Source organism: Alexandromys fortis, unplaced genomic scaffold (genome assembly GCF_014885135.2).
Source record: "Alexandromys fortis isolate MF-2015 unplaced genomic scaffold, M_Fortis_MF-2015_v1.1 scaffold_26, whole genome shotgun sequence".
Classification (NCBI taxonomy): domain Eukaryota; kingdom Metazoa; phylum Chordata; class Mammalia; order Rodentia; family Cricetidae; genus Alexandromys; species Alexandromys fortis.
The window spans coordinates 5,129-31,966 of NW_026067894.1; the positions used below are offsets into that span (position 1 = coordinate 5,129).

The following is a 26,838-nucleotide window of genomic DNA, read 5'->3' on the forward strand; positions in this document are numbered from 1 at the left end:
AATGGCTCAGTGGTTAAGAGTACTGACTGTTCTTCCAGAGGACTCGGGTTCAATTCCCAGCACCCACATGGCAGCTAACAGCTGTCTGTAACTCCAAGATCTGACACTCTCACACAGAGATACATGCAGGCAAAATACCAATGTATGTAAAATTAAATAAATAAATTATTTTAAAAAAAAAAGAAAAGTTCTAGTTAGCAATTGGCAAAGAACCATCACAGGAAACTGATGGGTGGATGAGTAAACAAAGTGTATCGTGGAGAGTTACCCATCTCAAAATGAGGAAATTCGGATATTCTACACCGTGATAAACCGTGAGGACTTTGTGCCACAGAATGTTAGGAGATGGCTCAGTGGGTAAGACTGCTTGATCTACAAGTATGAGGACCTGAGTTCAAATCCCTCGTCACTCATGAAAAAAGCCAGGCACACTCCACACACCTGTAATAGCAACACTGGGGAAGTGGAGACAAGCCATCTCCAGAGCTCATTGGTCAGACAGCATAACCAAGACCGATCTTCCTGTTCAGTGAGAGACAGTGTCTCAAGGCAGTACGGTGGCAAGCCACAGAAGAGGACACCCAGTGTCCCATTCTGGCCTCTTGCATGTGAGCGCGCAGCCTACACATATGCCCCTGACACACTCCCACACAAATACGTAAATAAATAAAATTTAAAGACAGGCACAGAGACACATAGTTCTATGAAGAATAAGCAGGAACCAAATCCATAGAAAGAGAAAGTAAATGCCTGTGTCAAGCCTGGGAGGAAGAGGAAAGAAGCCCGTATTTATGGGGTCTGCTTTCAGTTTTACAAATGACAGTCTCCTGGAGAGTGACTGCATGGCCTACAAAAACACTCAACACTTGCAAAATGCATGCTTTACTGGGTAAAGCAGAGGCCAGAGAGATGGCTCAGAGCTAGAGAGTGGCTCTTCTTCCAAAGGACCCAAGTTCAGTTCTCAGCAACCATGTTGGTGGTTATTGGTGACAAAAATACCTCTCACCAGGGTAGAGGTGTGGAGATTTAGAAATATAGCAAAGAATGCAAAGACACAAATGAAAATAATAAAACGGAGAAACATATAGGATAGTATTAGAAGGGAGTTCCAGTGAGTACTGAAAATTCATCCTTGTTTAATTTCCAACTGCTTAAAACACCCCTGACCTCAAAAGGCAGGAGTAAGGCAAAAGACTGCATTAACAAGGTACAAGGAAATGAACAGACCAACTGAAGGTCGCAGGCTACATTCATTGTTAAACATTCTGTTGCTAGAACAAAACAAGCCACACTCACACACTAGACCAAACCATTCTGTAGGCAAACCACTCCCCGGGTGGAATCCAAAGTTACCTCCTTAAGGGAACTGGAGCTTAGTTGGATCCTTAGACTTTTGTCTTTGTTTGAGGTAGGGACAGATCTACTTCTCTTTCCTGGAGTACAAGGGCTGGCTATTAACCACACCTGCTGACAATTACCTTGAGAGAGCAGAACTCTGTGTTCTTCTTCTAGGTGGGACCTTTGGGGTAGAAGCACAATAGCCTTGAAGGGACTAGAGGGAAGTTGTAACTCTCTGACCTTTGGTCAACAGGGAAATAGGCTCACATTTTCAGGCCCCCACAGGTGGCTCTTCAACTCCAATGGATCCAATGCCTTCTTTCCTCCGAGGGAATATGCACTAACTTGTACATAACTATGTGTGTGCGAGCGTGCGCCCGTGCGTGCGTGCGTGTGCACGCGCACACACACACACACCATGTAATTTAAAAAAATAACAAAAAAATTCTTAAAGTGAGAACTCACAAAAGTCTACTAACCAATTTATTAGGGGTGCGATGACAAGACAAACTCACAGATACAGAACAAAGCAGATGCCCCTGTAATGGTCTGTCCTGTCCCTTTAAGAATCCGCTGCATTTTATTTTTACCATAACAGCTGCCACTGATCCAGCTGACTCTGTCCAGCTGTTCTGCCAGAGAGGGAAGAGCACCAACCATGCTACTTCTCCATGCGTGCTCCATGCATGCTCCGAGAGAGCTCATCTGGCCCTTAATGTCTGTTTTATCTGGTCACGTCTCCAGAGAAAACCACACCCATGGCAAGTTATCCCCAGATGTCACTGGCTAAACAGATTGAGCTCCTACAACAATGGATAAAGCAGAAAATGTTGTACTGTGTGTATTTTGCCCCAATTTAAAATGAAAACTGAAAGACCCTCGAAGAGGACTTTCTATCAGGAGGAGACCTCCCCATGCCAAGGAACAGGCCGAGACCATACGGATGCAAATCGCAAGAGGTTTATTGGGTAAACACAGGTACCTGCGGGCGGCAAGTCTTTCGGAGGACTTGCGCGCCTGCCAACTGGAGGGCAGGTTTTTTATAGGGAAGAGCAAAAAGCAAGTTTACAGAAGCAAAAAAAGCGTGGTTATCGGAATGAGGCAGGGGCATGAATGGTTTCCTCTCTCAGCATGGGTGTCAGCAAAAGTCATCCTGTTCCTATCTTATAGATATCCTGTTTTGCAGTCAACCTGCTTTGTTGATGTCCTATCTTATTGATATTCTGCCTTGCAGTCTTCCTATCTCATCCTGCTCTCTCAAGCACATGGGATGTTCTTACGAGAGCAGGCTGGCTGCTGCAGGTTTTGAGGAGGGGGTCTGTAGGGTCTTTCATTTCTCCCTTTTTCTTTTTATTATTGAGTAAAATCTTTTACTCAAAGTAATTACAGAACCTCGGTTTCTTGTTGTGGTAACATGTGATACTGATGGGTCAGTACTAGGGCCTGAATGACTGACAGCCTGTCTTTTATAAACTGGACCAGGTGGTTTAAGATGCAGGGCCCAAACAGGAGTATCAGAAGGAGGATAATCAAGGGACCCATCAAAGAAGACAATAGAGTTGTAAACCAGGGAGACTTATTAAACCATCCTTCAAACCATCCTTGTTGTGATTTGAACAGCTTTGTCTCTGTCTTAACCTCTCTCTAAGCTTTGTAATATTGTCTCTCACCAACCCAGTGTGGTCCGCATAAAAACAACATTCCTCTTTGAGTGCCGTGCATAACCCTCCCTCTCGCAAAAACAACATGTCTAGCCCCCTCCTGTTTTGTAGGACTACCTCTGAGAGGGAGGTTAATGATTTTTCAAGTGCGCTAACCGATTCTTCCAGCGCCTTGATATCAGTATGCATGGCTGCCTGAAGTTGTCTAAATTGGCTGGTCTCCATAAGAGCTGTGGTCCCTGTGCCTACCCCCCACCCCCCGGGTGATGGCAGCCATATTCCGGGAATGGTTCCTGATCTGAGGGGTTCCAGGACTCTCCCACCAAATCACAAAGGTCGAAGTACAGGGTTGGGAAAGCGTCTGTCATTGTTCCCAACAGGGAGGTGGCATTGGCTACTTATCCTGTCATGAGATTTGTAACCCTCCAGGTTACATTGAAAACCTGGTGTGGGCTATTTTCTTGTGTCGCCATCCCCAGTCTTAGTAGGGCCCATATAATGATCAAAGGGCCCCACGGTTAAGCCTTATCTTTAAGGGGTTTTGAGTGCTGGGGTCGCGGCGGGCTCTGCTTTCTCAGCTGTATGGGCGGCCTTAACGTGTGAGGCATGGATCCAGGCTGCAATGCCGCCAACCTTCAGTGCCGTTGGGGTGGTCAGAAGGACAGTGTAAGGGCCTTTCCACCGAGGTTCCAAGTTTTTGGTCTGGTGTCTGCGGACCCAAACAGTATCTCCTATCTGGAAGGGATGCGGTACCACCGGCTGGTTCAGTTGGTCTCAGTAAGCAGCGGCGAGTGGCTTCCAAACCTCTCTTTGCACAATCTGTAACGCCTGTAAATGAGCTTCCAGAGAAGGACTGTCAGCAAAATCGGCAATGTTTGAATCAAAGAAATTTATAAATGGGGGAGGTGCTCCATATAGGATTTCAAAAGGTGTCAGTCCATGAGGCCCCGGAATGTTGCGGGCCCTGTACAGGGCCAGTGGTAAGAGGAGCACCCAGTCTCTAGTGCCAGTTGCAAGCGTTAATTTGGATAAGGTCTCCTTAATTGCACTATTCATGCGTTCTACCTGCCCTGAACTTTGGGGTCTACATGCACAATGTAATTTCCATTTGACCCCTAGGAGTTTGGCCACCAACTGACTTACCTGGGAGACGAAGGCAGGCCCATTATCGGTGCCTAAGACTTGAGGCATTCCGTACCTGGGAAAGATTTCTTCCAAGAGCTTTTTGGTCACCACCTTTGCGATTTCGTGTTTGGTGGGAAAGGCTTCCACCCATCCTGGAAAAGTTGTCTATGAACACCAAGAGGTATCTGTACCCATAGAGACCTGGCTTAACCTCTGTAAAGTCAATCTCCCAATGTACTCCAGGACGATGTCCCTGTGCCTGAACTCCTGGACCAAGCTTGGTTCTGCCTGCATTTACCTGAGCACAGGCTCGGCATTCATCAGTCACTTTTTGCAGGGCTCCATCCCTGTTCAGGAGGTATTGGCCTGACTCCTGTCTGTCCAACAAGGTTTTTATCTTCTTTAGCCCCAAATGAGTCAATTTATGTAAGTAATAATCTTTTCCTTGAAAACCTAATGTTGCTTTTTGGGGTCATATGTGGCCCCCATTTTCTTTAGGAGATCAATGTCCTCTTTACTATAGGGTAACGAACTGGAGGCTTGGGCCTCTTCCCCGTTCTTCAAGGGGAAAGCTTGGGAGGTCTTGGTTGATTTCATGGCAATCTCTCGAGCAGTGTTATCTGCCAGTCTATTTCCCTTTGCCTCAGGGCTTTGGCCTTTTTGATGCCCAGGGCAGTGCATAATACTTAATTTTTGGGGCAAAAATAAGGCTTTTAGGAGTGCCAGTATCTCAAGTTTGTTTTTAATTTCCTTTCCTTCTGAGGTCAGCAGCCCTCGTCTTCGATAAATTTCCCCATGTATGTGAGCCGTGGCGAAGGCATATCGGCTATCCGTATAAACATTTAGCCTCTTACCTTCTGCCATCCGGAGTGCCTGGGTCAGAGCGATAAGTTCAGCCCTCTGGGCGGAGGTGCCTGCGGGGAGGGCTTCTGCCCAAATTACCTCAGTCTCTGTTGTCACTGCCGCCCCCGCTCTTCGTTCCCCATTTGCCAGGAAACTGCTGCCATCCGTATACCAAGTATAGTCAGCATCTCGGAGGGGTTGATCCGTCAGGTCCGGCCTGGTCCCATGTATTTCCACAAGGATCTGGAGGCAGTCATGGTGTTCCGCTTCCTCGGCCAGGGGGAGCAAGGTCGCAGGATTAAGAGCGACCACAGGTCCGAAGTGCACCCGGTCCTTATCCAGGAGCATGGCTTGGTAATGGGTCATGCGGGCATTAGAGAGCCAGCGGTCTGGAGGCTGCTTGACCAGGGCATCCACCGCATGGGGCACCAGGATAGTCAATGGCTGGCCCAGAGTCATTTTACCCTTGTCCTTGGTGAGGACTGCAATCCCTGCTACCATTCGCAGACAGGGTGGCCACCCTGAAGCTACTGGGTCGAGTTTCTTTGAGAGATAAGCTACAGGACGCCTCCAAGGGCCCAGTTCTTTGAGTTAGGACCCCTTTAGCGTAACCCTGTTTTTCATCCACGAACAAATCGAAAGACTTGGTAATGTCAGGGAGGCCTAAAGCAGGGGAGGCTAATAAGGCTTTCTTAATGTTTTTGAAAGCCCTCTGTTGTTCCTCTCCCCAATCAAACATTGTCCCTTGTTTAGTCAGAGGATACAAGGGTACAGCCATCTCTGCAAACCCTGGGATCCAGAGGCGGCAGTATCCCGCTGTTCCCAGAAACTCTCTCAGCTGGCGGGGGTTCCGGGGAGCAGGGATGTTAGTGATAGTCTGTTTGTGCGCCTCGGTCAGCCATCTCTGTCCATCTTTTAATTGATAACCTAGGTAAATGACTTGTTCCTGGCATATCTGAGCCTTCCTGGCTGATGCCCCATATCCTAATCGTCCCAATGTCTGTAGGAGGGCTTTTGTGCCCTCCTGACATTCTTTCTCCAAAGAGGCCGCCAGGAGGAGGTCATCAACATATTGGAGCAATGTCAGGGCGGGGTACTGGACCCGAAAGTCTGCCAAGTCCCGGTGTAAGGCCTCATCAAAGAGAGTCGGGCTGTTCACCTTACCGGTAGCCAGCTGAACCTTCCGATTAGTCGTCCATCGATATCTCTTGCCACCAGCGGCTCCTTGGACTCAAGCAGATCGTTCGCTGAGTGGCCCTGTAGTCTGGGTCAGGACTGAATGCTGGGCCCCAGTGTTTACTAGGAAGGTGACTGGTGCCCCCGACATCAAGAGTTGTCCTGGGCTCAGGGCAGGGGGGCTCCTGGCCTGAGTTCCCTAATCCTCTAAGGTGAGGAGGGAGGTTTGGGGCCTGGGCTTCCTAGGTCCTTTTGTTCCTCCTGGGGCAATCCTTAAACCAGTGTCCTCGTTTCTTTACAATAGGCGCATTGGTCTCTGTCCACCTTGGCCCTAGGTCGTTCTCCCTTCCTGTCTCCCTCTCTGTTCTGTCCCTGAACCACGGTGGCCAACACCCTAGTTAATTCCTTGTTTCTCCTCTTGTCTCTTTCATCCTCCCGATCTTTCATTCTCTGCCATAATCTTTCCTCTTTTTTTTCTGGAGTCTCTCTTATTGAAAATCTTCTCTGCCTCTTTTAGTAGGTCTTGTATAGTATATCCCTGGAGACCCTCAAGCCTCTGCAATTTGCTTCTAATATCTGGACTAGACTGCCAAATGAAAGACATGGATACACTCGTAGCTTGTCCTGGATCTTCAGGGTCATAGGGGGTATACATCCTATAAGCGTCCTTGAGCCTCTCTAAGAAGGCTGAGGGCATCTCTTCATTTCCCTGTATTACTTGCTTAACCTGGGCCAAATTGGTGGGGCAGCTTGCTGCCCCTTGGAGACCCGCTGTGAGCAACTGGCAGTAAAGACGTAGGTCCCCTACCTGCGTCCATGAAGGGCGTGGGAGGTGGAATTAGGCGGTGGCTCGCATCTGCCCCTCAGTCGGCCAGCCATAGGTGAGGGGGTTGTGGATTCTTGTGGGGGTGCCTCGGCTGCCGCAGCTTCAGGTCCCTCCGGGCTCGCTGGTCCTGCATATGGAGGAGGCTCCTCCAGTAGGAGGTCTACGAGGGGAGATTCAGGGTCCAGGGGAAGAACAGGCGGGGGTGGAGTGGATTTTTTTTTTTTTGAGGATAGTAGGATGTAAGGAAAGGGGGGGGGGAGTAGGGGTTGGAGCAGAGGGAAGGGGGGAAAGCGGCTCCCCTCCCGGGGGAGGGGATGCCTTAGGGGCCGTGGGAGTAAGAGGGGATTGAGGTCCTATGTCGAACATCCGCTCCTTCGCCTGGGAAATGATATCAAGGTTAAAAGTGCCGTCCTGCGGCTATGAATGTGGGCCATTCAGACGAACGGAAAGTCACTCATTTCTCCTTTCACACTTTGACCAATTGATTGTTTGCTCGGTCCCGGACATCAGGCCAGTGATCTAAAGTGAGACTCAAAGGGGTTGTTAACGATTGTCCCACGGCACCAGATTTAGACTCGAGTACAAACAGATATACCAAAACAAAAAACATAAAAACAAAGACACAAAAAAACAAAACCAAACTCAAAATCAGAAGCTGCGCAGCATTACAGATTCAGATGGAGGTCATGCCTCCTGGGAACTAGAGGAGTGACCTGGTCACTCTTAGCCCTTACAGATACTGGAGTGTCCTCCAGTTACGGATTGAGCCCCGAAGGCTCCAGACACCCTTGCGGGTTGACCTCCGAGGGCCCGGGGTCCTGGTGTCCTTGGAACGTCTTCCAGGACTGCGGGGGAGAAGTCCCGGGCTCGTCAGCCCCTTCCCTCCGCTGGGTACAGCGCACCCAGATCTGAGTGTACAGAATTCAACAATGAACACGGAAGACAACTCAACAAAGAACACGGAAGACAACTGACTTGGAGCTGGCCAGCTTACCTCCCGATGGTGAGTCGGTAGTCCCTGCGTGGGGGGGTCTCAATTCCCGGCCAATGCACCAAATGAAAGACCCTCGAAGAGGACTTTCTCTCAGGAGGAGACCTCCCCATGCCAAGGAACAGGCCGAGACCATACGGATGCAAATCACAAGAGGTTTATTGGGTGAACACAGGTACCTGCGGGCGGCAAGTCTTTCGGAGGACTTGCGCGCCTGCCAACTGGAGGGCAGGTTTTTTATAGGGAAGAGCAAAAAGCAAGTTTACAGAAGCAAAAAAAGCGTGGTTATCGGAATGAGGCGGGGGCATGAATGGTTTCCTCTCTCAGCATGGGTGTCAGCAAAAGTCAGCCTGTTCCTATCTTATAGATATCCTGTTTTGCAGTCAACCTGCTTTGTTGATGTCCTATCTTATTGATATCCTGCCTTGCAGTCTTCCTATCTCATCCTGCTCTCTCAAGCACATGGGATGTTCTTACTAGAGCAGGCTGGCTGCTGCAGGTTTTGAGGAGGGGGTCTGTAGGGTCTTTCAAAAACAAGATTATTGAAGGAACAGAAAAAGAACTGATGAGGACTTATCACAGACAGATCAGTCTGTTATGACTGATTCCACTTATCAACTTTGGCCTCATTAAAAATAGAATAACCAGGTTGGCAAGATGGCTCAGCAGGTAAAAAGGTGCTTGCTGCCAAGCCTGATGGCCTGAGCTTGACCCTTGGAACCTCCGTGACTGCAGGGGAGAGCTGGGGAGAACGACCTCCCACAAGCTGTCCTCTGACCTCCACAGGCCCCATGCACGCTGCTCTCTGCCCATCCTACCCCACCCCAACACACAATAAAGAGGACTTTTTAAGGAGATTAACTAGGGCTGAGGGTGTAGTTGTCTAGCACACCTGAAGCCTGGGTTTAGTCCCAGAACCTCAGAAACTAGGCGAAGTAGTGAGCGTCTGTAATTCTCCACATCCAGGAGGTAGACACAGGAGGACTGGAAATTCAAGGCTATCCTTGGCTACCTGGCGAGCTTGAAGCTAACCTGGGCTACATGAGACTGTAGAGAGCGGAGGAAGCCCTGAGCGAATGTGTAAGGAGCAGATGAAAGACTGAGTACCTGTGTGTTCTTGACACAATCATAGCCATGTTACGGACCCCAATGCCTCAGACCCAGGGGAATGGCAAAGTCTTCCCCAGGTAAGGCCCTGGGGACAGCATATGTTACAAATGTTGCAAATGACTGACTTCCGCTGAACCCAGAGTGAGCAGAAACTATCCATCACAGCTTCCTCCTCTGGGAAATTTCTAGCTCTAGACTGGTTCCTTGCAGAATCCTCCCTGCTAAACCAGCCCCTGTCCAGCTGTCTGGATCAGCTGCCCCTCCATTCCGAGGTATACAGTAAACACTGAGTCTCTGAGTCTGATGGCAGTGTACCTCCCTCAGAGGGCATGGCCCGCTCAATCCCAGCTTTTCAGTACGAATGTCTGGGTCTGTGTGTCTGTCGTTTCTTTAGTCCCTAGTCACAACAGTCAGCCTATCCCTATTACTTGAGACTTTCCCTCAAATCATAATAATGATAGTGACAATAAAGGCAATTTCAGGATGCGAGTCAGCAGCATGACCCAGCAGCCCTTCATCTACCAACGGCAAAATACTGCGAGAGAAGTCAAGAAAATGACCCCGCTCACAAACACCTCCACTCACAGGAGCAACAAAAGATAAACCACCTAGAAGGCAATGCCGCCAAGCCAAGTGGATGATTCCAGCAGTGAAAATTACCAACACCGGCGGGAGAAATTGAGAGAACACAATGGACAGAAACCCCATGTTTGTGGATGAGAAACATCAATAGCTTAAAATGTCCAGACCACCGACAGCTATCTACAGACAGCACAGTTTTTACAGAAACCTCAATGCCTTCCTTCCCAGAAATAGAAATAAAACAACACACACAAATAAATAAATAATAAGATACATAAATATATTTTGGTTTTGGTTCATTTTTTCAAGACAGGGTTTCTGTGTAACAGAGCCCTGGCTACCCTTGAACTCACTCTGTAGACCCAGTTGGCCTCAAACCATCACTTAGCAATGATTTGTTGCTGTAGTTGTTGCTGATATATTCTTGTTTTGTTTTGCTGATGTATTTTTTTTTTTTCGAGACAGGGTTTCTCTGTTGCTTTGGAGCCTGTCCTGGAACTAGCTCTGTAGACCAGGTTGGTCTCGAACTCGCAGAGATCCGCCTGCCTCTGCCTCCCGAGTGCTGGGATTAAAGGCGTGCGCCACCATCGCCTGGCTTGCTGATGTATTTTTAAAAAGAACAAAGCTGAAGGTATAATACCCATATGTAGGAGATGGACGCTGGACCCCTGTCTCCTACACCAGCTACACCAGCTACAGCTACGTGAACCAGGTACCTCTGTGCTCAGCGCGGGGTGTCAAATCACACAGCTTGGCTGGAAAGAACTGGTAACAATAAAGGGCAGAGTCTAAGTAGGCTTCTGTATCTGAGAACTGTGCCAAGCAGGAGCAAGCACCGAAGCTCCCCAGCGCAGCCACACCCAGGCGGGAGGCGTCTACAGGCTGTATTGTTCCTTTTCTGTTGTGATAGATGGAATACCCCGACAAAAGCCAACTATGGAGAGAAAGGGTTCACCATACAGCCCATCACGCTGTCCTGGCGGGAGGAGCAGGGGGCCAGCCTGGGAGTCAGGAAGTGGAGGAAGAGACGAATAAGGGAGGCCAGGCTATACAACTTCAAGGCCCACCCCCAGTGATGTACTTCCTCCAACGAGGCTCCACCTCCTAAGGGTTCCATAACCTCCCCACACAGCACCACTAGCAAGGGACCAAGTGTTCAGATACACAAATCTGTGGAGTACATTCCTCATTCAAACCACAGCAAGGACCAAGTCCCAGGAACTCTAACAAATCAAAGGGAGAGGCAGGTGGACAGTCTAAAGCCCTCAGGACACACAGAAAGAAGTGTCAGGAGCTTGAGGCCAGCCTGGGCTACATGGTGAGGCTCTTTCTCTAAAAGGTGGGGCGAGAGTACTGCTGAGAAATAAAGAGGTTTGGGGGACACAGCAGCCGACTGTGGCTGTGAGGCTGTCCTCATGTTCTTCCCAGTCTCAGCCCAGACCCTCAGCCTCCTTGTGACAGACGAGATTCCATCCCTAGTTCTATGGATGGCATGTGACCCAGCCAGAGAAGCTGAGGAGCAGTTGACAGGGAGATCTCACTCTTCCCTTTGGGAGCCAAGGCTGAGGGGTGGAAGGGCTGGAGCTGGAGCTGCCCTGTTGTGACTAACTCTTCAGAGACTCCATCTGGGGCAGCAGCTTGCGGAGAGTTAAGGAGCAAAGGACCTTGTCTTTAGTTACGGTTTCTATTGCTGTGATGAAACACCTGACCGAAAAGCAAGCTAGGGAGGAAAGGGTTTATTCAAAGGCTTACACTTCCATATTGCTCTTCTTCACTGAGGGAAGTCAGGGGAGGAACCTGGAGGCAGGAGTGGATGCAGAGGCCATGGAAGGGGGGGGGTGCTGTGTCCTGGCATGTTCATCCTGCTTTTTATAGAACCCAGGATCACCAGCCCAGGGATGGTACCCCGCACAATGGACTGGGCCCTCCATCAATCACTAGTTAAGAAAATGCCTTACAGCCGGGTCTTATGGAGCCATGTTCTCGGTCGAGGCTCCCTCCTTTCAGATGACTCTAGCTTGTGTGTCCAGTGACAGAAGACCAGCCAGCACAGACCTGCTGACATCCGTTCACGGCGCACAATGAGTCTGCTCTCAAGCTGGCCCAGTTCACGCTGACGTTGGGTTCCATGGAGCTGCAGAAGGTTTTTAGATCAATATGGACATCAGCAAATGAGAGCTGACCAAGGCTGCCTAACCTGTCTAGCCACCCTGCCACACTCAGCCTGGCTCCCACCCTTTGTCCCCTCGGCTCGGCTTTCCCTCACTGCTGGAAAACACCTGAGTGACTAGCTGACACAGAAGGGAAGGTCTGTTTGGGCCTTCCTGTCTTACAGGTGTCCGTCCACAGTTGCTTAGCCCCATGTTTTATGCGGCAGAGTGTCTGGTCTGGGAGTGTGTGGTGAAGCCAGTTTGCACAGCTTATGGTGCCTGGGAAGGAGAAGGAGAGAGAGAGGGAAAGAGGGAAGGAGAAAAGAAGACATTCCCTTCCAAGAGCGCTCTCTCAGTGGCCCACCTCTTCCACTCCTAAAGTTCCCACTACATCTCAGGAGCAGCATAAACTGGAGACAAAGCCTTCAACACACGAGTGATGGGGTCACTTAAGAACAAGCTCCCCTTCTCTACCTCAGTTTCTTCTGAGCCTCACAGAGCAATCGGTGCCTCTACTGGATCCCAGTGACTCGGGAACATTCCTGTCTCTCAGCTCTTGACTGGTCTAAATTCAGACCTGGGTTAGAGGGGACAATCTAGGAGGCTTAAGTTTCTGAACGACAATCCGTTCCCAGGAGAGACGGGGTAACAGACGAGGGTGGACCAGAGCTCGGAAAGAAAAGAGCAATTGTTCCCAGAGAGAGAGTCTATGCAGAGTGTGGGGACGAGGCCGGATGTCATCAGTCCAATGGAATGATTCAGAGGAAACCCGAGGAGAAAGAAATGACCAGAGAGGCCCAAGCCAACCTGCTTGGGAAGGAAAGGAAAAGTTAGAGCCAGGAATGACCTGAAACAGCCACTTTGCGCCCCCAAATCACCTCTGAGATGACTCAGGCCTTCTGAGAACACCCTGTAAAATGCCACAAATCCAGTGACAGATGAGGTCATCTCATGCCAATGACTGGAGGAAGCTTTCTCAACACGGTGGAACTCGGCCACTGATGGAGACCCCCATTCACCAAAGCCTTCTAGAATTTTCTGTACAACTAACAGAGACAAGAGCGCCTCCGTGAGACGTGCCTCAGAGAGCCACTGTGGGTCCAAGTGGCCAGGGAGTCAGGTGGCTTGGATGAGTCACCCTTGAGTAAGCTATCTGTTCTCACATCTTAATCTCCCTGGGCATGCAGTTCCCACGCCTCCTTTCCTGGGCCCCACAGTTTCTGTGAGGAACACAGCAGCTAAAGCTGACCATCGCCAGTTGTTACGGCAGAGAAGGAACCTGTAAAAGTTCCAGCCTCTGCTGAGGCAACGGCTCAGTTGCTAAGGGTGCCTGATGTCAAGCCTGGTGAGCCGAGTTCAATCCCAGGGTCCCATGTGGTGGGAGAAGAGAACCCGACGCCCTTGGATTGCCCTCTGATCTCCACACCCGTGTGCTATGGCGCACACACCACTGCCCTCCCCACAAAAAATTAAAATACTTGAAAATAGTAGAGCTGTTATTACAAACAACAAAAGCTCTGGGCTCTCCAGAGGTGTGCACCCCAGCTTGGGGCATCATTCGCCTCCCCATCTCAGTGGCTCCACCCTCTCGGGGGTCCTCGTCTTGGTCCACTCCTACCTAACCTCACTCACGCATGTGAAAAAAGGATCATGGGGGCAGCACACTCTAGATGTTGCTCTGCGTACCCAGAAGTTGTGCAAGCAGAAAGACATTGGCGTGGTTTGTCATCGAGTGCCACACAATCTGCCCGTCAGCACGGTGGCCTAGGGATCTGGTGATCCTGATTCGGGGTCAGGTTTAGGATCTACTACCCGTCGGAGCCCAAATGTGACAGTTAGTATTGATTACATCACAGGTCTGCCAGGGGCTTCTAGACTGGGCTACTGGACCAGTAACTTCCTTTGAACCAACCATAGAGCCTCCTGCCTCTCCTCACTGGAGCTGAAGCCAGCATTCACCTCCTTCTGGAACACAAGAGCAGAAGTAGAAACATCTGGAGGTCTCCAGAGAGGGGATAAAGGCAGTCAGGGGAAGGCAGCAGGAGAAATGAGATTTCTGTGGGAGCTGAAGTTGCAGGAGAAAAGCTGGACTCCCAGAATACAGCGGCTGGGATGGGGGACAAACCTGAGATGGCCCCCTTTGGCTTGTGATCCATTTCCTTGCACCTTGTCTCCGCCTGGATCTTTGAGACGGACAGGAACTCAATTTGCTCAGAAGGCAGGGAAGTAGGTAGCAAGCAGGTGTCATTCTTTCAGTTGTGACAGCTGCCAGTCATGGTGCCTAAGAGTGGACACCTCCCTGGTTACATTCATCTACAGATACTCCTTGCTTTACAAACAGGTTATGGCCCAATATCGTTGTCATAAATTGAAAACGTACAACTCAGAAGCTAGTTCTGTAACGTGCTGAGCAAGTGCAGGGTCATGGTCTTGTAATCTCGGTTCGTAAGCATGGTAACGTGTGCGTGCGATACCGATACTGGAGAAATGTAGATAGATGGGCCCCGGGGCCTCACTGTCTAGTTAGCCTAGGTTACTGCTGAACTTCAGGACACTGAGAGACCTTGTGTCTTAGTTAGGGGTTCCATTGCTGTGAAGATACACCATGATCACCACAACTCTTGTAAAGAAAAACATTTAATTGGGGTGGCTCATTTACAGTCCAGAGGTTCGGTCCATTATCATCATGGTGGGACATGCAGGATGCAGGCAGACGTGGTGCTGGAGAAGTAGGCGAGAGTCCTACAACTTGCAGGCAAGAGGAAGTGGTCTGAGTATCTGGGCAGTAGCTTGAGCAAAGCCCTCCTCCATAGCGATACACTTCCTCCAACAAGAACACACCTACTCCAACAAAGCCACACCTCCTATTAATGCTATGAGCTTATTGGGATCAATTACATTCAAACTACCAGTCTAAACAAAAAAAAAAGAGTACAGACCTTGAGAAATGACAGTCACGGTTGTCTTCCTGCTTCCGCATGTACACAGACAGACAGACAGACATGCCTGCATGCTCATCCACAGAAACATTTGCACATACGTGAACATACATGCCAAAAGGAGGGGGGAGAATATTGTAAACTGAAAATGCCTTTGGATGCACTAAACCTGCTGAGCACTAGGTAGGCAGTACAGCCCGGTTGCACAGAACAGGCTACTTCCCTCTGGGAGTGTCTGACAGGCAGCTGTAGCCCAGGGCTGCCGCCCAAGCACAAGAGAGGGAATCACATTCCATACAAAGTCTCTAGTCCAGTAAGGATCAAGATGCGAATGTAACTCCTACTGCGCAGAAAACTCTGTCCGGCCATCATAAACGATCAGTCTAGCCACAGATCCTGCTCGGCTGCCTAGTGGGTGTGGCCGCGGGCCCCTTCCGTGTCTCCAGGCTTCATACCTCTGTCAGAAGGGCAGTGATTTCACAGGAAGTAGCAGTCTCATTGGCATTTCCAGTGTCTCGCTGCCGCAGTCACTCCCCTGAGTGTTTCTGTGTCCCCCCCGCATCCACCCCCAAGCCACCCAGAACTCAGCCGTTTGGTTACAGGCACCAGAGTCTTGAGTATCCTCTTCAAAGGCAGTGTTTTCAACACCCCGATGTGCTGGCTAGTCTCAATGCAACTTGACACACAAACTGGAGTCATGACAGAGGAAAGAACCTCAGTTGAGAAAATGCCCCCATAAGGTCCAGTTGTAGGGCATCTTCTTTACTAGTGATCAATGTGGGGAGGGCCCAGCCCATTGTGGGTGGAGCCAGCCCCTGGGCTGGTGGTCCTAAGTTCTGTAAGAAAGCAGGCTGAGCAAGCCATGAAGAACAAGCCAGTAAGCAGTACTCCCCCACGGCCTCTGCATCAGCTCCTGCCTCCAGGTCCCTGCCCTCTCTGAGTTCCTGTCCTGACTTCCTCTGCTGATGAATAGTGATGTGGAAGTGTAAGCTGAATAAACCCTCCCCTCTTCAACTTCCTTTTTAGTTATGGTGTGTTGTTACCGCAATAGAAACCCTAATTAAGACCCTGCCCATTGCTTAAGAGGGGCCTCACTCCACTCAGGAAGCACTAGTATAAAGCCCTATGCAATTAGAATGGTTTTTGTTGCTTCCCAAGCGAACGTGGACTGCCTGGAATCAGGATGGAAGATTGATCAGGCTTGGGTGCTTTCTGTTTATTCCAGGGACTCTGAAAATCTGTTCACTGGGAGCTTAGAATCCCTTATGGGAATGGGCTGGCAGCCACACACGCTGCAGAAGGTTGACCCTGGGCAGTCCCCCCGCCCCCCCCCCCACAGTGCTCCTGGGTTTCACTGAGTCCAGTAGTATGAAAAGGTCTTTATGGGTGGTGTTTGCTCACCTATGCACATAGAAGCCAGTCATCCCAAGACATTGCTGGCCCCGTGCTCACTGAACAAGCCTGTCAGGTTTGGCTATTGGCGCTATACAGGCTAGGCTAGCGTGTCTAGGGCTCCAGACAATGCATACAGAGACAGACTAAGTGTCTCTCTCACAGGGATGAAGGGCTGAGGATGGGAGGGCTGTGAGGTCGGAAACAGCCCGTCCCTAGCACAAAGAAAGAATCCTGGTTCTGTCTGGTTAACACCATCCTCAGTCACCCCAGAAGGGATGTGTCTGAGTGAGACTGGGCGCTAACCCCCAAGGTTCTCCAACCTCCCAACCCACGTGTCACCACCCCACCACCTCGACAGAGAGAAGCAAATCGAACCCTCTGAGCTCGATCACTGTTTTATAAAAGTTTGTGGGGTCTCCGAGCCTCAGTTTCTCCATTTGTAAAATGAGGTGTTCTCGGACTGCCTGGAAACATAGTCCATACCTGATCCTCACCCTGAGCGCGCGCGCGCAGAGAGGAGATAGAGGAGGAGAGAGAGAGAGAGAGAGAGAGAGAGAGAGAGAGAGAGAGAGAGAGAGAGAGAGAGAGAGAGAGAGAGAGAGAGAGAGAGAGAGAGAGAGAGAGANAGAGAGAGAGAGAGAGAGAGAGAGAGAGAGAGAGAGAGAGAGAGAGAGAGAGAGAGAGAGAGAGAGAACGAACACGGGTGCTCAGAGCGCGGCCACGCCCCCGCAAAGGCCACGCCCCTCACCTGCTGACCCAGCCCACCGCGTTGCCATGGCTACGCGCGTACACAGGCCGAGCAGGAGCGCGGGGTGCGGGCCAAGCTGGAGACTCAGCAGAGCGCGGCAGGCCGCCTTGCCCTGGAGCTGTCAAGCGGCTCCCAGCCCGTGGGGCTCTCGGAGGAGGACAGAACGCTAGCTTCCTCCTCCTGCCAGGTGAGTGCCATTCCAGGGACGACTGGCAAAGAGCAGTGGTGATGGGAAGAGGCGTGTCCCCGCCCCAAGCTCTCCAATCCAGGCTCCTGTTTCAGGACAGCTGCCCAAGCACCAACCCCTCCTCTCTAAGTGCAGTCACACCCTGTCCCCAGAGGCATCGTGATGGGACCTTAGGTCTCTAGGACATCCACCCGGTGCAGCCCGGATTAGGAGGGGAACACTCTGCCTTGGAGGTCATCCACCAACCATCAGAGAGGTCCCCTTGCCTGGCCTCACGTGCCTGGCTGTAACGCAGAGGAAGTACACAGCTGGCGCCCAGGCTAAGTAGCCCTCCCAGAATGTTCAATCCGTAGCCCATTTCTAACCCATCTCTGACCCACGTATGATGGAAGCCGTTTGGCTCTTGGTGGGGCATGAAGAGAGAGCCAATCCACAACTTAGCACGTTCAAATGACTACAGTATTTTCAGGCAGGCAAGGGACCGCACAGGATGAGACTAAGGTGTAGAAACGCCGCCTAGCAAGGCAGCGGAAGAAGTCTGAGCTTCCACAATTCCGTCTAGGATTAATAGAGAAAGGGGGGATGAAAGGCAGGTGGTACCCTCCACAGCTAGAGGTTGACCTTCCTTTGAGGTGTCGTTTTGTCCTCTCGCTCAGTAAGTCTTTACTGAACACCTGTCTCTGCCTGGCATGGCAGCTCTGGGCACTGGAGATGGAGTAGGGACCAACACTGTCAGGATGGCAAAGGGTCCCAAGATTCAAACTGAAAGGTGCATCCACATCAATATTTGAGTAATACACAGTGTTTTTAAACTGTGCAGAACTTACTTTAGAGTGCATTGTGAGACAGAGATACAAATGGATGGTGGGTAGGTGGGAAAGAAAACACAGCCAGCTGGGCATGGTGGTACACACCCGGAATCCTAGAGCCTGGGAGGGAAAGGTGGAAAAAATGAGTTCAAAGTCATTGTCAGCTATACAGTGAGTTTTCAGATCAGCCTGGGCTACTGGAGAACCTGTCTCAAAACCCAAAACCTAACAACGATAATAACAATAACAGGAAACTATTGGTTACAGAATCTGGGTGGTGAGCTCATAGGAATTCAATCTCTACTCTCTTTTCTTTCTGGGGTTTTGCCTGTATGTTCATGCACTGTGTCCACTCGGTGCCCACGAAGGTCTGAAGAGGACATCAGATCCCCTGGAACTGGGATTATGGGTGGTCATGAGCCACCATGTGGATGCTGGGACAATCAAACCTGTGTCCTTTGCGAACCCAAGAAGTCAGTGCTTTCAGCCTCTGACCCATCTTTCTGCCTCCATTTGATTTTCTTCCTATGTACTCTAGCCCACCCTCAAGCTCGCAATCCTCCTGCCTGAACTTCCACAGTGCTGGGTTCCAGGCATGCACCACCACACCCAGTTCCCTGTCTTTAAAGCTCTCTGTGTAGTTGGCATTCCCATAATACAATGTTGGGGGAAATCTGTGCAGAGTTCTGATCTCATAGACTCTTTCATCTTCCTACATCATCCCTAGAAATCAGTCCTTGGGCTGGTGAGGTGCCTCAGCCAGTAAAAGTACTTGCCGAGCAAGCCTGAGGATCTGAGTTTGATTCCCATCACCGGCCCACAGAAGAAGGAGGGAACTGACTGACTCCTGCAAGTTGTCCTATGATTTAAATATATTTACTGAGGTTTATGGACACCTGCACAAATATGAAGAGAGAGAGAGAGAGAGAGAGAGAGAGAGAGAGAGAGAGAGACAAGGACAGCGACACAGAGAGAGTTTTTGTTTTTGTTTTTTTTTAATATTTATTAAATATACAATATTCTGTCTGTTTGCCTGAAGGCCAGAAGAGGGCACCAGACCTCATTACAGATGGTTGTGAGCCACCATGTGGTTGCTGGGAATTGAACTCAGGACCTTTGGAAGAGCAGGCAATGCTCTTAACCGCTGAGCCATCTCTCCAGCCCCCCCCCACACACACACACACAGAGTTTTAAAATTAAAAAAGAAATCACTCTTTCCTAATTCAATCTATGGAGAAATTCGGTGATTTACGGAGAAAGTATCAGTTGGTGCCTGGGGTTTCAGGGGCCAGCTCTTGGAGCTTTAAACTCAGAGGGAGCGCGTGGGTCTCTGAACTGGAATTTGAGAAGCCCAGGTTAGCATCAATGGTAGCAGAGTTTGCTGTGAACCAGGCAGCAGAGGAGAGACTAACTCACCCACATTCTCTGTACTAGTAAGTGCTGGGCTGTAACTAATCTGCATGAGCTTTGGGGGTCATGGATAACTAGGTGGGCATTCATCATCCGGTCATTCAGGGTGTGCTTGGGTTATTTAGAGCTTTGGTTTTGCTTCCCCCGGTTAAGAAATATCATCAGGGGGATGAAGAGAGGACTCAGTAGTTAAGGGTTCTTACTGCTCTTCCAGAGAACCCAGGTCCAGTTCCCAGCACCCACATGGCAGATCACAACCACTTGATTTTCGGTTTTGGGGGCATTTTATATTTGTTTATTTAGTTTTTGCATATGAGGGCTCTATCTGCATGTATGTCTTTGTGCCAGAAGAGGGCACCATATCCCATTACAGATGGCTGTGAGCCCCATGTGGTTGCTGGGAATCAAACTCAGGGCCTCTGAAAGAGTAGACAGAGCTCTTAACTTCTGAGCCATCTCTCCAGCACAACCCCCCTTCACAACCACTTGTAACTCCAATCCCAGGGGATCTGGTACCCTCTTCTGACCTCTGTATGTTTCTGCATGCACTTGGTGAGCACACACACACTAAAGCACACACACTGACATAATAGAAATAAATATATTTCTAAAATACCTTGAGTGTGATTATCAGATTTCAGTTCTTCTCTGTTGGTGATCACTATTAGGCGAGATGACCTTCAGAAGGCGTGACCTTGTCACCACCTGGCCACTTCCTGTCTCTACAGATCTCCCCTTCAGGACCCAGTGGAGATCGCATCCAGCCCAGTCTGATTTAGAATGTGTCTCTCTAACCAAAGTCTTTCTGAACCACTCCGCAGGGAAATCAGAGAGAATGAAAGCCTATTTGAAGAGCGCAGATGGCTTTTTTGTCCTAAACAAAAGCACCACAATTGGCAAGCATGCGGATTCGGACCTCGTCCTAAAGGTAAGAACACAGCCCACCCCTGCCCCTTGCTAACCCCAGTGCTCCTTAGTGTGGGCCAGATGCAAGGCTCTCAAAGTCCTACCGGCTACGTCAGGCAAGCAGCCACCTCGGTTCTCAGTTCTTGTGCCGCCAAAGATCCACTATCGTGTGTAGGAATCTTCTGGGTGGAGAAGGGGAGCTGTGTGTCACCTGGAGGTGATGGGCCTTCTACCTGTTGCTGAACACATCTTCCTACGTCCCAAGTTGTCCCCTGCCCAGAAGCAGTCTTCTGATTCTGGGTGAGTTTGGAAGGTGTTCACAGAGCAGGTGCATTGAACTGCCCTCCCTGTGTCAGGGGAGGCCTCTCTTTTTCCAGACCTTTCCCTTTCCATAGCCTGCCTGTGAGGGGACCCTGGAGTCCAGAAAGCTCTGAGGTGAAGCCTTGGGCTTAGCCACAGTCTCCTCTGATCTCACTCTGTTCTCTGATGAGCTGTGGTTTGGTCCAGAGCCTCCATTCACCGACAGCTAAGGAAGTGGAAGAAATGACTAATAAAAACAAAGGCTCGGAGTCTCTTTGAATATTTAAGCAGCTTAAAATATGTATGGAAGGGCAGAGAGGCAGGAGGCGGAGCCTCCTCCAGCAGGAGAGCAGGTGCCCTGCCCACAACCTCGCCCCACGCATCCTTAATAACCTTTCTTTGAAACAGCTAAAGATTCACAGAAGGTTCCAAACACAGTAGAGGGAACTTGAGCACGCACTTCTCTCTGTTTCCTCAGTGATTGCACTTGTGTGACTTATATCAGCATCAAAACAGGCCAGGGCAGGGACCACGGTTCTGTATGTGTGGGGGAGGGTGGCCCGTGGAGAGCAGGTGGTCATGGTTATATCACAGGTGCGGATTCATACGCAGTAGCCTAGATGCAAAACATCTGTGCCATCATAGACCTGGACCCCCACTTCAGAGTTACAGCAGCCCCTCCCACCACCCCTGAACCCTGAAACCAGGACTCTCTTCTTCGTATTGATAAGTCTGTTGTTTGGAGAAAGTTGTATCAGTAACATCATACAGTGTGTGACCTCTTGCGCTAGGGGTTTGGTTTGGTTTGTTTTCCCTTTTACTCAGGCCTGGGGATGTATTTAGATTGCTAGCTTGTTCCTTTTTATTGCTGGGTAGTATTCGGTGGAGTGGACACACAGCTGTTCATTATCCATCTGTGTACAAGACACGGTGGTTATCGCTAGTTCAGGACCATTGCAGACAGCCTCTCGTTTCCAGTTGCTGTCTAGTGCTGTGATTAAACACCATGACCAAAAGCATAATTGAGGAGAGGGTTTGTTTGGCTTACGTGTTCTGATCGCCACTCAGCATTGAGGGACCTCAATTCAAGAATTCAAGGCAGGGACTGAAGCAGAGGTGACAGAGGAACACCATTACTGGCTTGCCTTCTTAAACAACCCTTGGACCACCTGCCCACGTGATGTGGCTGACCCCTCCTACACCAACGATGAATCAAGAGAATCCCACAGTCTTGTCCAAAGGTCGATCTGAGGGAGGCATTTTCCTAATTGAGGCTTCTCTTCGAAGATGATTCCAGATTGCACCAAGTTTTCAAGACATCCAGCCAGCACAGTGCTGTATGCAGTTTTTGAGAGGGCATAAATGCCTGGGAATGTGATGGCAGGGTCACCTAGCAATGTGTGTTTGGTACCTAGACACACCACCACACGCACGCACACGTGTAAAAATACAAATTTAAAAATTCACTCCACTGAATAAAGTTGAGCTGGTGAGGCTCAGTGGGCAAAGGGGCTTGCTGCCAAGTCTGATCACCTGTGTTTAATCCTGAGCGTCACATGGTAGAAGGAAAACACCAGCCCCTATGAGTTGTCCTCTGACCTCCACATGTGTGCTATGGCACGGGCACACCCCCAAATTAATAAATAAATGTAATTTTTAAAAAAACTTACAATAAATAGTTTTATTTCCCTAGGTTAATTCTAAAAGATGGGGAACCTGTTCGCCAAGATTTCTTTCAATTGGTAAACCCAACCTCATACGGGGCATAGATGTCATTGTATTTTGACATTAAATTTTCTGAAGATGAAAGGGAGTCGAGCACTTAAAATCATAGAAAGTAGCCAGGCATGACGGCAGGGGCCTTTATACCCAGCACTTGGGAAGCAGAGGTAGCTAGATTTCTATGGAGTTCAAGGCCAGCCTGGTCTACTTAGCAAGTCCCAGCCCAAAGAAAGGCTACATAGTGAGACTGTCTCAAAAATGAAACTAAATAAACCAATTAAGTACAAGGGGAAAAGTCAAACATGATCATGGAACTTAGGTATAGCCAAGGCTCATCTCCAGGGTTTCCTTCCAGACTTTTCTCTGTCCCCTGTGCAGGTTTTGGCTTCCTCATGGCAGCAGGAAGCCCACCTTAGCCAGCCTGGTCTCCACTGTTCTCAGCACACGTTCATTTCACAAATATTTACCTGGCACAAAAGCACCTAGGGCAGAGCCCCACGGTCTTGCAATCAGGAAGCAGACACATACAGGCCGTGCGTGCCCACAGACCAGCTGACCGTCACATGTCAGCATCAGGGAAAGATCAGCAAAGGTCAGGGAGGACTCAGCTACCCAAGGGAGCAAGGAAATTCCGCGTGCAAAGGCCCTGAAGTGCGAGGACACGTGGTGAGCCCAGAGTCCCAGAAGAAAAGCAGTGGGGCCCATAAGGAAGACTGGGAAGGGGGTTGAGAGGCAGGGGTTGAGGGGAGAGATCCTAGGGTGGTTACTAAGGTTCTGGTCCAGTCTGGGAGAGCAAGGGGAAAAAGGAACTGAAGGACTCCCGGCAAGGGAGGGGACTGAATTTCAAAATGGGCACTCTGGCTACAATGTGATTAGACTCCACTCCCTGACTTAACCCAGCTCAGCTCAGTGCTAAACCCTGAAGTGTAATTTGTACGTTTTAATATTGGAGATGGTTACTGACTCTCTCTCTCTCTCCTCTCTGTTTCTCTCTGCCTCTGTGTGTGTGTGCACATGTGTGTGTGCATGCGTGTGTGCCTGTGTGGCTGTCTGCAGAGGCCAGATGATGGTGTGGGAGCCCCCTGAGCCGAGTTACAGCAGGTTGTGAGCTCCCTGAGCACAGCTAAGAGATTTCAGAGCTCTTCAAACCCCTTCACCACTGAGCCATCTCTTAGACCCAACTTAAATTTTGAGACAGCATCTCACTGACCCTGGAGCTCAAAGTCTGGGTTCCTGGGATCCACCTGGTCTTTACCTTCCTATATACCCCCATGGCTAGGGTTCCAGCTGCCCCTGCCATGCCTGTCATTCACGATGGGAATCAAAAGCCAAGTTCTCAGGCTTGCATGGTAAGTGGAGTACCAACTGAGCCACCTCCCCAGCCCCTTTCTTTGTTTATGAGACGAGTCTCACTATGTTGCCCAGACTGGTCTTAAACTCCTGGACTCAAGCGATCCTCCTGCCTCTGTCACACGTGTAGCTTTGATGGCAGGTGCACATCTCTGCGCCTGGTGAACACGATTGTAATTTGAGCTCTGCTGGGAAAGGCCTTCAGTTCTTTTTGAATGGAGAAAGGTCCCTATCCAGCGGCTGATGGGCTTTGCACTTGCTTGTGAGTTTGGTTATTGAATGCAGGCTCCTAACTAGCAGATTCCTCCTCTTACCACATCCCGGCCAGCCTCTTTTCTTCCACATCCCGGCTAGCCTCTTCTCTTCTGGCAGCATCCTCTCTTCCACCTCCCTTAGTTCTGTGACAACTGATCTTGTTGTTACAGTAGCAGCCTTTAGAATCCCTCCGGAAGGGGCTGGAGAGATGGCTCAGTGGTTGAGATGGCTCAGTGGTTAAGAACACTGGCTGTTCTTCCAAAGGTCCTGAGTTCAATTCCCAGCAACCACATGGTGGCTCACAACCATCTGTAATGAGATCTGGTGTCCTCTTCTGGCCGGCAGGCATACATGCAGACAAAATACTGTATACATAATAAATAAATAAATAAATAAATAAATAAATCTTTAAAAAAAAAAAAAGAATCCCTCGGGAAGCATATCTCTTGAAGGTGTGTCTGTGAGATTGCTTCCATAGAGGGGTAACTCAGGGGGAAGCCTGGTGCTCCCTGGCTGGCCAGACTAGCCATACTGGCAAGTTCCAGGCCAGCAAGAGACCCTGTGCCATAAAATATGGTGACCAGCACCTAAGGAAAGAGACTGGCACACATGAATGCACACGCTTGAACACACACACATGCACACTGTCACATACGAATATGCACACACACAATGCTACCCTATGGGATAAAAACCACTATTGATGTTATTATCTGCTTATAAACCAAAGTGCGTAAATGGGTCTTGGAAAAGCCAAAACCACAGAGCCAGTCAGGAGTGGTTTCAGAAGTGATACTGACTCCATGCTTCCCCATGTGGCTTGAGGAACACCTAAACATCCTGTGGGCTCCCAGAGATACTAAGGCAGCAGCCACCCACCTAAAGCCGAGTAATCCTTAATGAGCCTAACAGTAAACCAGCTGACAAGCTCGTGATTCTCTTTTGAGGCAACGCGGTGAGCCGGCGCCCTCTGCTGGGAAATTAGGGTAACAACATGTTTCCCTAAGTGGATCTGGAGGCTGTACCAGGGTAGCCCTTGAGTCCTACCTGGGGTACAAAGGGCAGGTTCTCAGAGTAAACAAAGCCTAATTGCCTCTTTAAACACAAGCCTGCCAGAGTCGGCCTGCAAAGGGCATCCAGCAGCCAGTGCAAGGTCCTGGATTCGGTGACCAGCAGTATGGTTTGGCAAGAGTGTTGTGTTGAAAGGCAATGGCCCCCAAAGGGAGTCTATTCCCTTCGGCTATCTAGTGCGCTATAGGAGGTGTGGCCTTGCTGGAGTAGTGTGCTCTTGTGGAAGGAAGTGTGCCACAGAGGTGGGCTTTGCAGTCTCAGGTACGCTCAAACCACGCCCAGTGTCTCAGGCCACTTCCTTTTGCCTGCAAGCCAAGCTACAGGACTCTTGGCTTCTCCAACATCATGTCTGCCTGTATGCCACCGTGTTGCACCATGGTGATAATGGACTAAACCTCTCAAAATGTGAGTCGCCCCAATTAAATGCTTTTCCTTCGTGAGAGTGTCGTGGTCGTGGCGTCTCTCCACAGCAGCAGAAACCCCGAGAGAGAGAGCAAGTCAAGAAACAGAACCTCGGTAGCGTGGGCAGGCAAGGCTAAGCATTCAGTGCAGAACGTACCTGGAAGATGGAGCCTCCCCACAAACGGCTTTGCAGTTGGCCATCTCTGCTGCTTTGAGAGACTCTTGAGCGGGCAGAAAGAACGGGAAACTGGCTGGTTGGTTTTTAGTGGCAAGAGGGTGAGCTCGCTCTGCCCAGTAGGGTACAGGATGCAGACAAGCTGTGTAGTCTCTCCTTCAGCCACAGCTTCTGAGCATGTGCAATAGGGACCTTTGTGCTGACGGTGTCATGAGATTGCACTGATGGGAAGTGATTGGGACCGCCGCTGGCAGCTGTTAGAACAGAACATTTCCCTCGCTACGTTAGCTTTCTGTCTCCAGTGCTACACTTACTATCTCACAGCGCTCAGGCCAGAATCAGTCAGAATGGCGTGACTCAGTCCCACTGGATAAGCCCACAGATTAACAGTCCATCATATGTGTGTGATACCATTTGCCACTGAGCCAACAGTAGTAACATCTAAAATGTCGATGAGCCTGGAACGCCATTCTGACTGATTCTGATTGTCAGCCCCACATACTTGGAAGGAGGGACCGCTACTGAAGACTGGCCTGCATCAGATTGGCCTGTGGGCATGTCTGTGCGGCGTGTTCCTGGGTGCTGGTTGACGTGGGAGGGTTCAGCCCTCTCTGGGTGTTATCGTCCCTGGGCAGATAGGCCTGGGTAGTTAACAAGGGTGGTTGGACGTAAGCCTGGATGCTGGCCACTCTGCAGCACTCCTCCATGGCTTCCAATTCCATTCCTGCCTCCAGGTCCCTGCCCTGATGTCTGTCCGTGTTGAACCTTAACTGTAAGCCGAATAAACCTTCCTTCCCCCAAATTGTTTTTGGTCAGCATTTACCTCAGCAACCAAGAAACAAATGAGGATAGGACCTGAGCTTAGATTCTCAGCTTCCTGACGAAAAGTCAGGTCTCTGAAAGTCCAGGACTTGGCGTGAGTGGGTGGGAGGAGCCATGGGCTTGCTGGCCAGCCAGTCCATCCACAGCATCGATGCAGTGAGAGACACTGTCTCAAAAGTTAAGGCAAGGAGCAGTGAAGGTGCCTGCTGCGTGACACTATTTCTGGGGAGACTTGAAAAAAATATCTATACACCTCAGACAGGGAACTAATGATAGACCAAAGTGCGGATACCACCAAAGTCCAACTAGGTGGATCAATGAGTTTTATTGGGGTTACTTATGGGCATATGGGTGGGGGTTACTCGCAGGAGCAGAAATGACTCAAAGACAGCCATATCACAAAAGCCCATGCCAGCGTGGGTGATGGCTCATAAAGCTGGGAACCTGGAGCACACTGCACAGCCTGCAGTAGCTCAGCAGGTTGGAGTGTCCTTTCTGGGTAGCAATGCTTCTTCTGGGAAGTTCAGCTTGTCTGTCTGTCTCTC

General features: G+C 50.0%; 1 protein-coding gene and 1 long non-coding RNA gene across 9 annotated transcripts in view; one reads left to right on the forward strand and one right to left on the reverse strand.

Moving 5' to 3' along the window:
• Nucleotides 1-2,210: 2,210 nt before the first annotated feature.
• Nucleotides 2,211-25,930, reverse strand: LOC126507623 (uncharacterized). The gene is made up of 4 exons (XR_007593594.1): nt 25,454-25,930; nt 23,883-24,188; nt 8,349-11,786; nt 2,211-2,529 (listed from the first exon to the last, which is right to left on the reverse strand). It is a non-coding gene; the product is annotated as an uncharacterized lncRNA (long non-coding RNA).
• The window catches only part of Fhad1 (forkhead associated phosphopeptide binding domain 1), a 102,066-nt gene continuing 92,065 nt past the window's right edge, over nt 16,838-26,838 (forward strand). For 3 of the 8 annotated variants that reach the window (XM_050152154.1, XM_050152214.1, XM_050152162.1), the window contains exon 1: nt 19,075-20,218. In XM_050152154.1, the coding sequence (XP_050008111.1) occupies nt 19,964-20,218 (255 nt within the window). In that variant the 5' untranslated portion in view covers nt 19,075-19,963. Of the gene's footprint in view, nt 17,072-19,074; nt 20,219-24,380; nt 25,300-26,838 lie in introns of those variants that run through there. The other 5 variants (XM_050152176.1, XM_050152167.1, XM_050152196.1 and 2 more) reach the window with 3 other exon arrangements.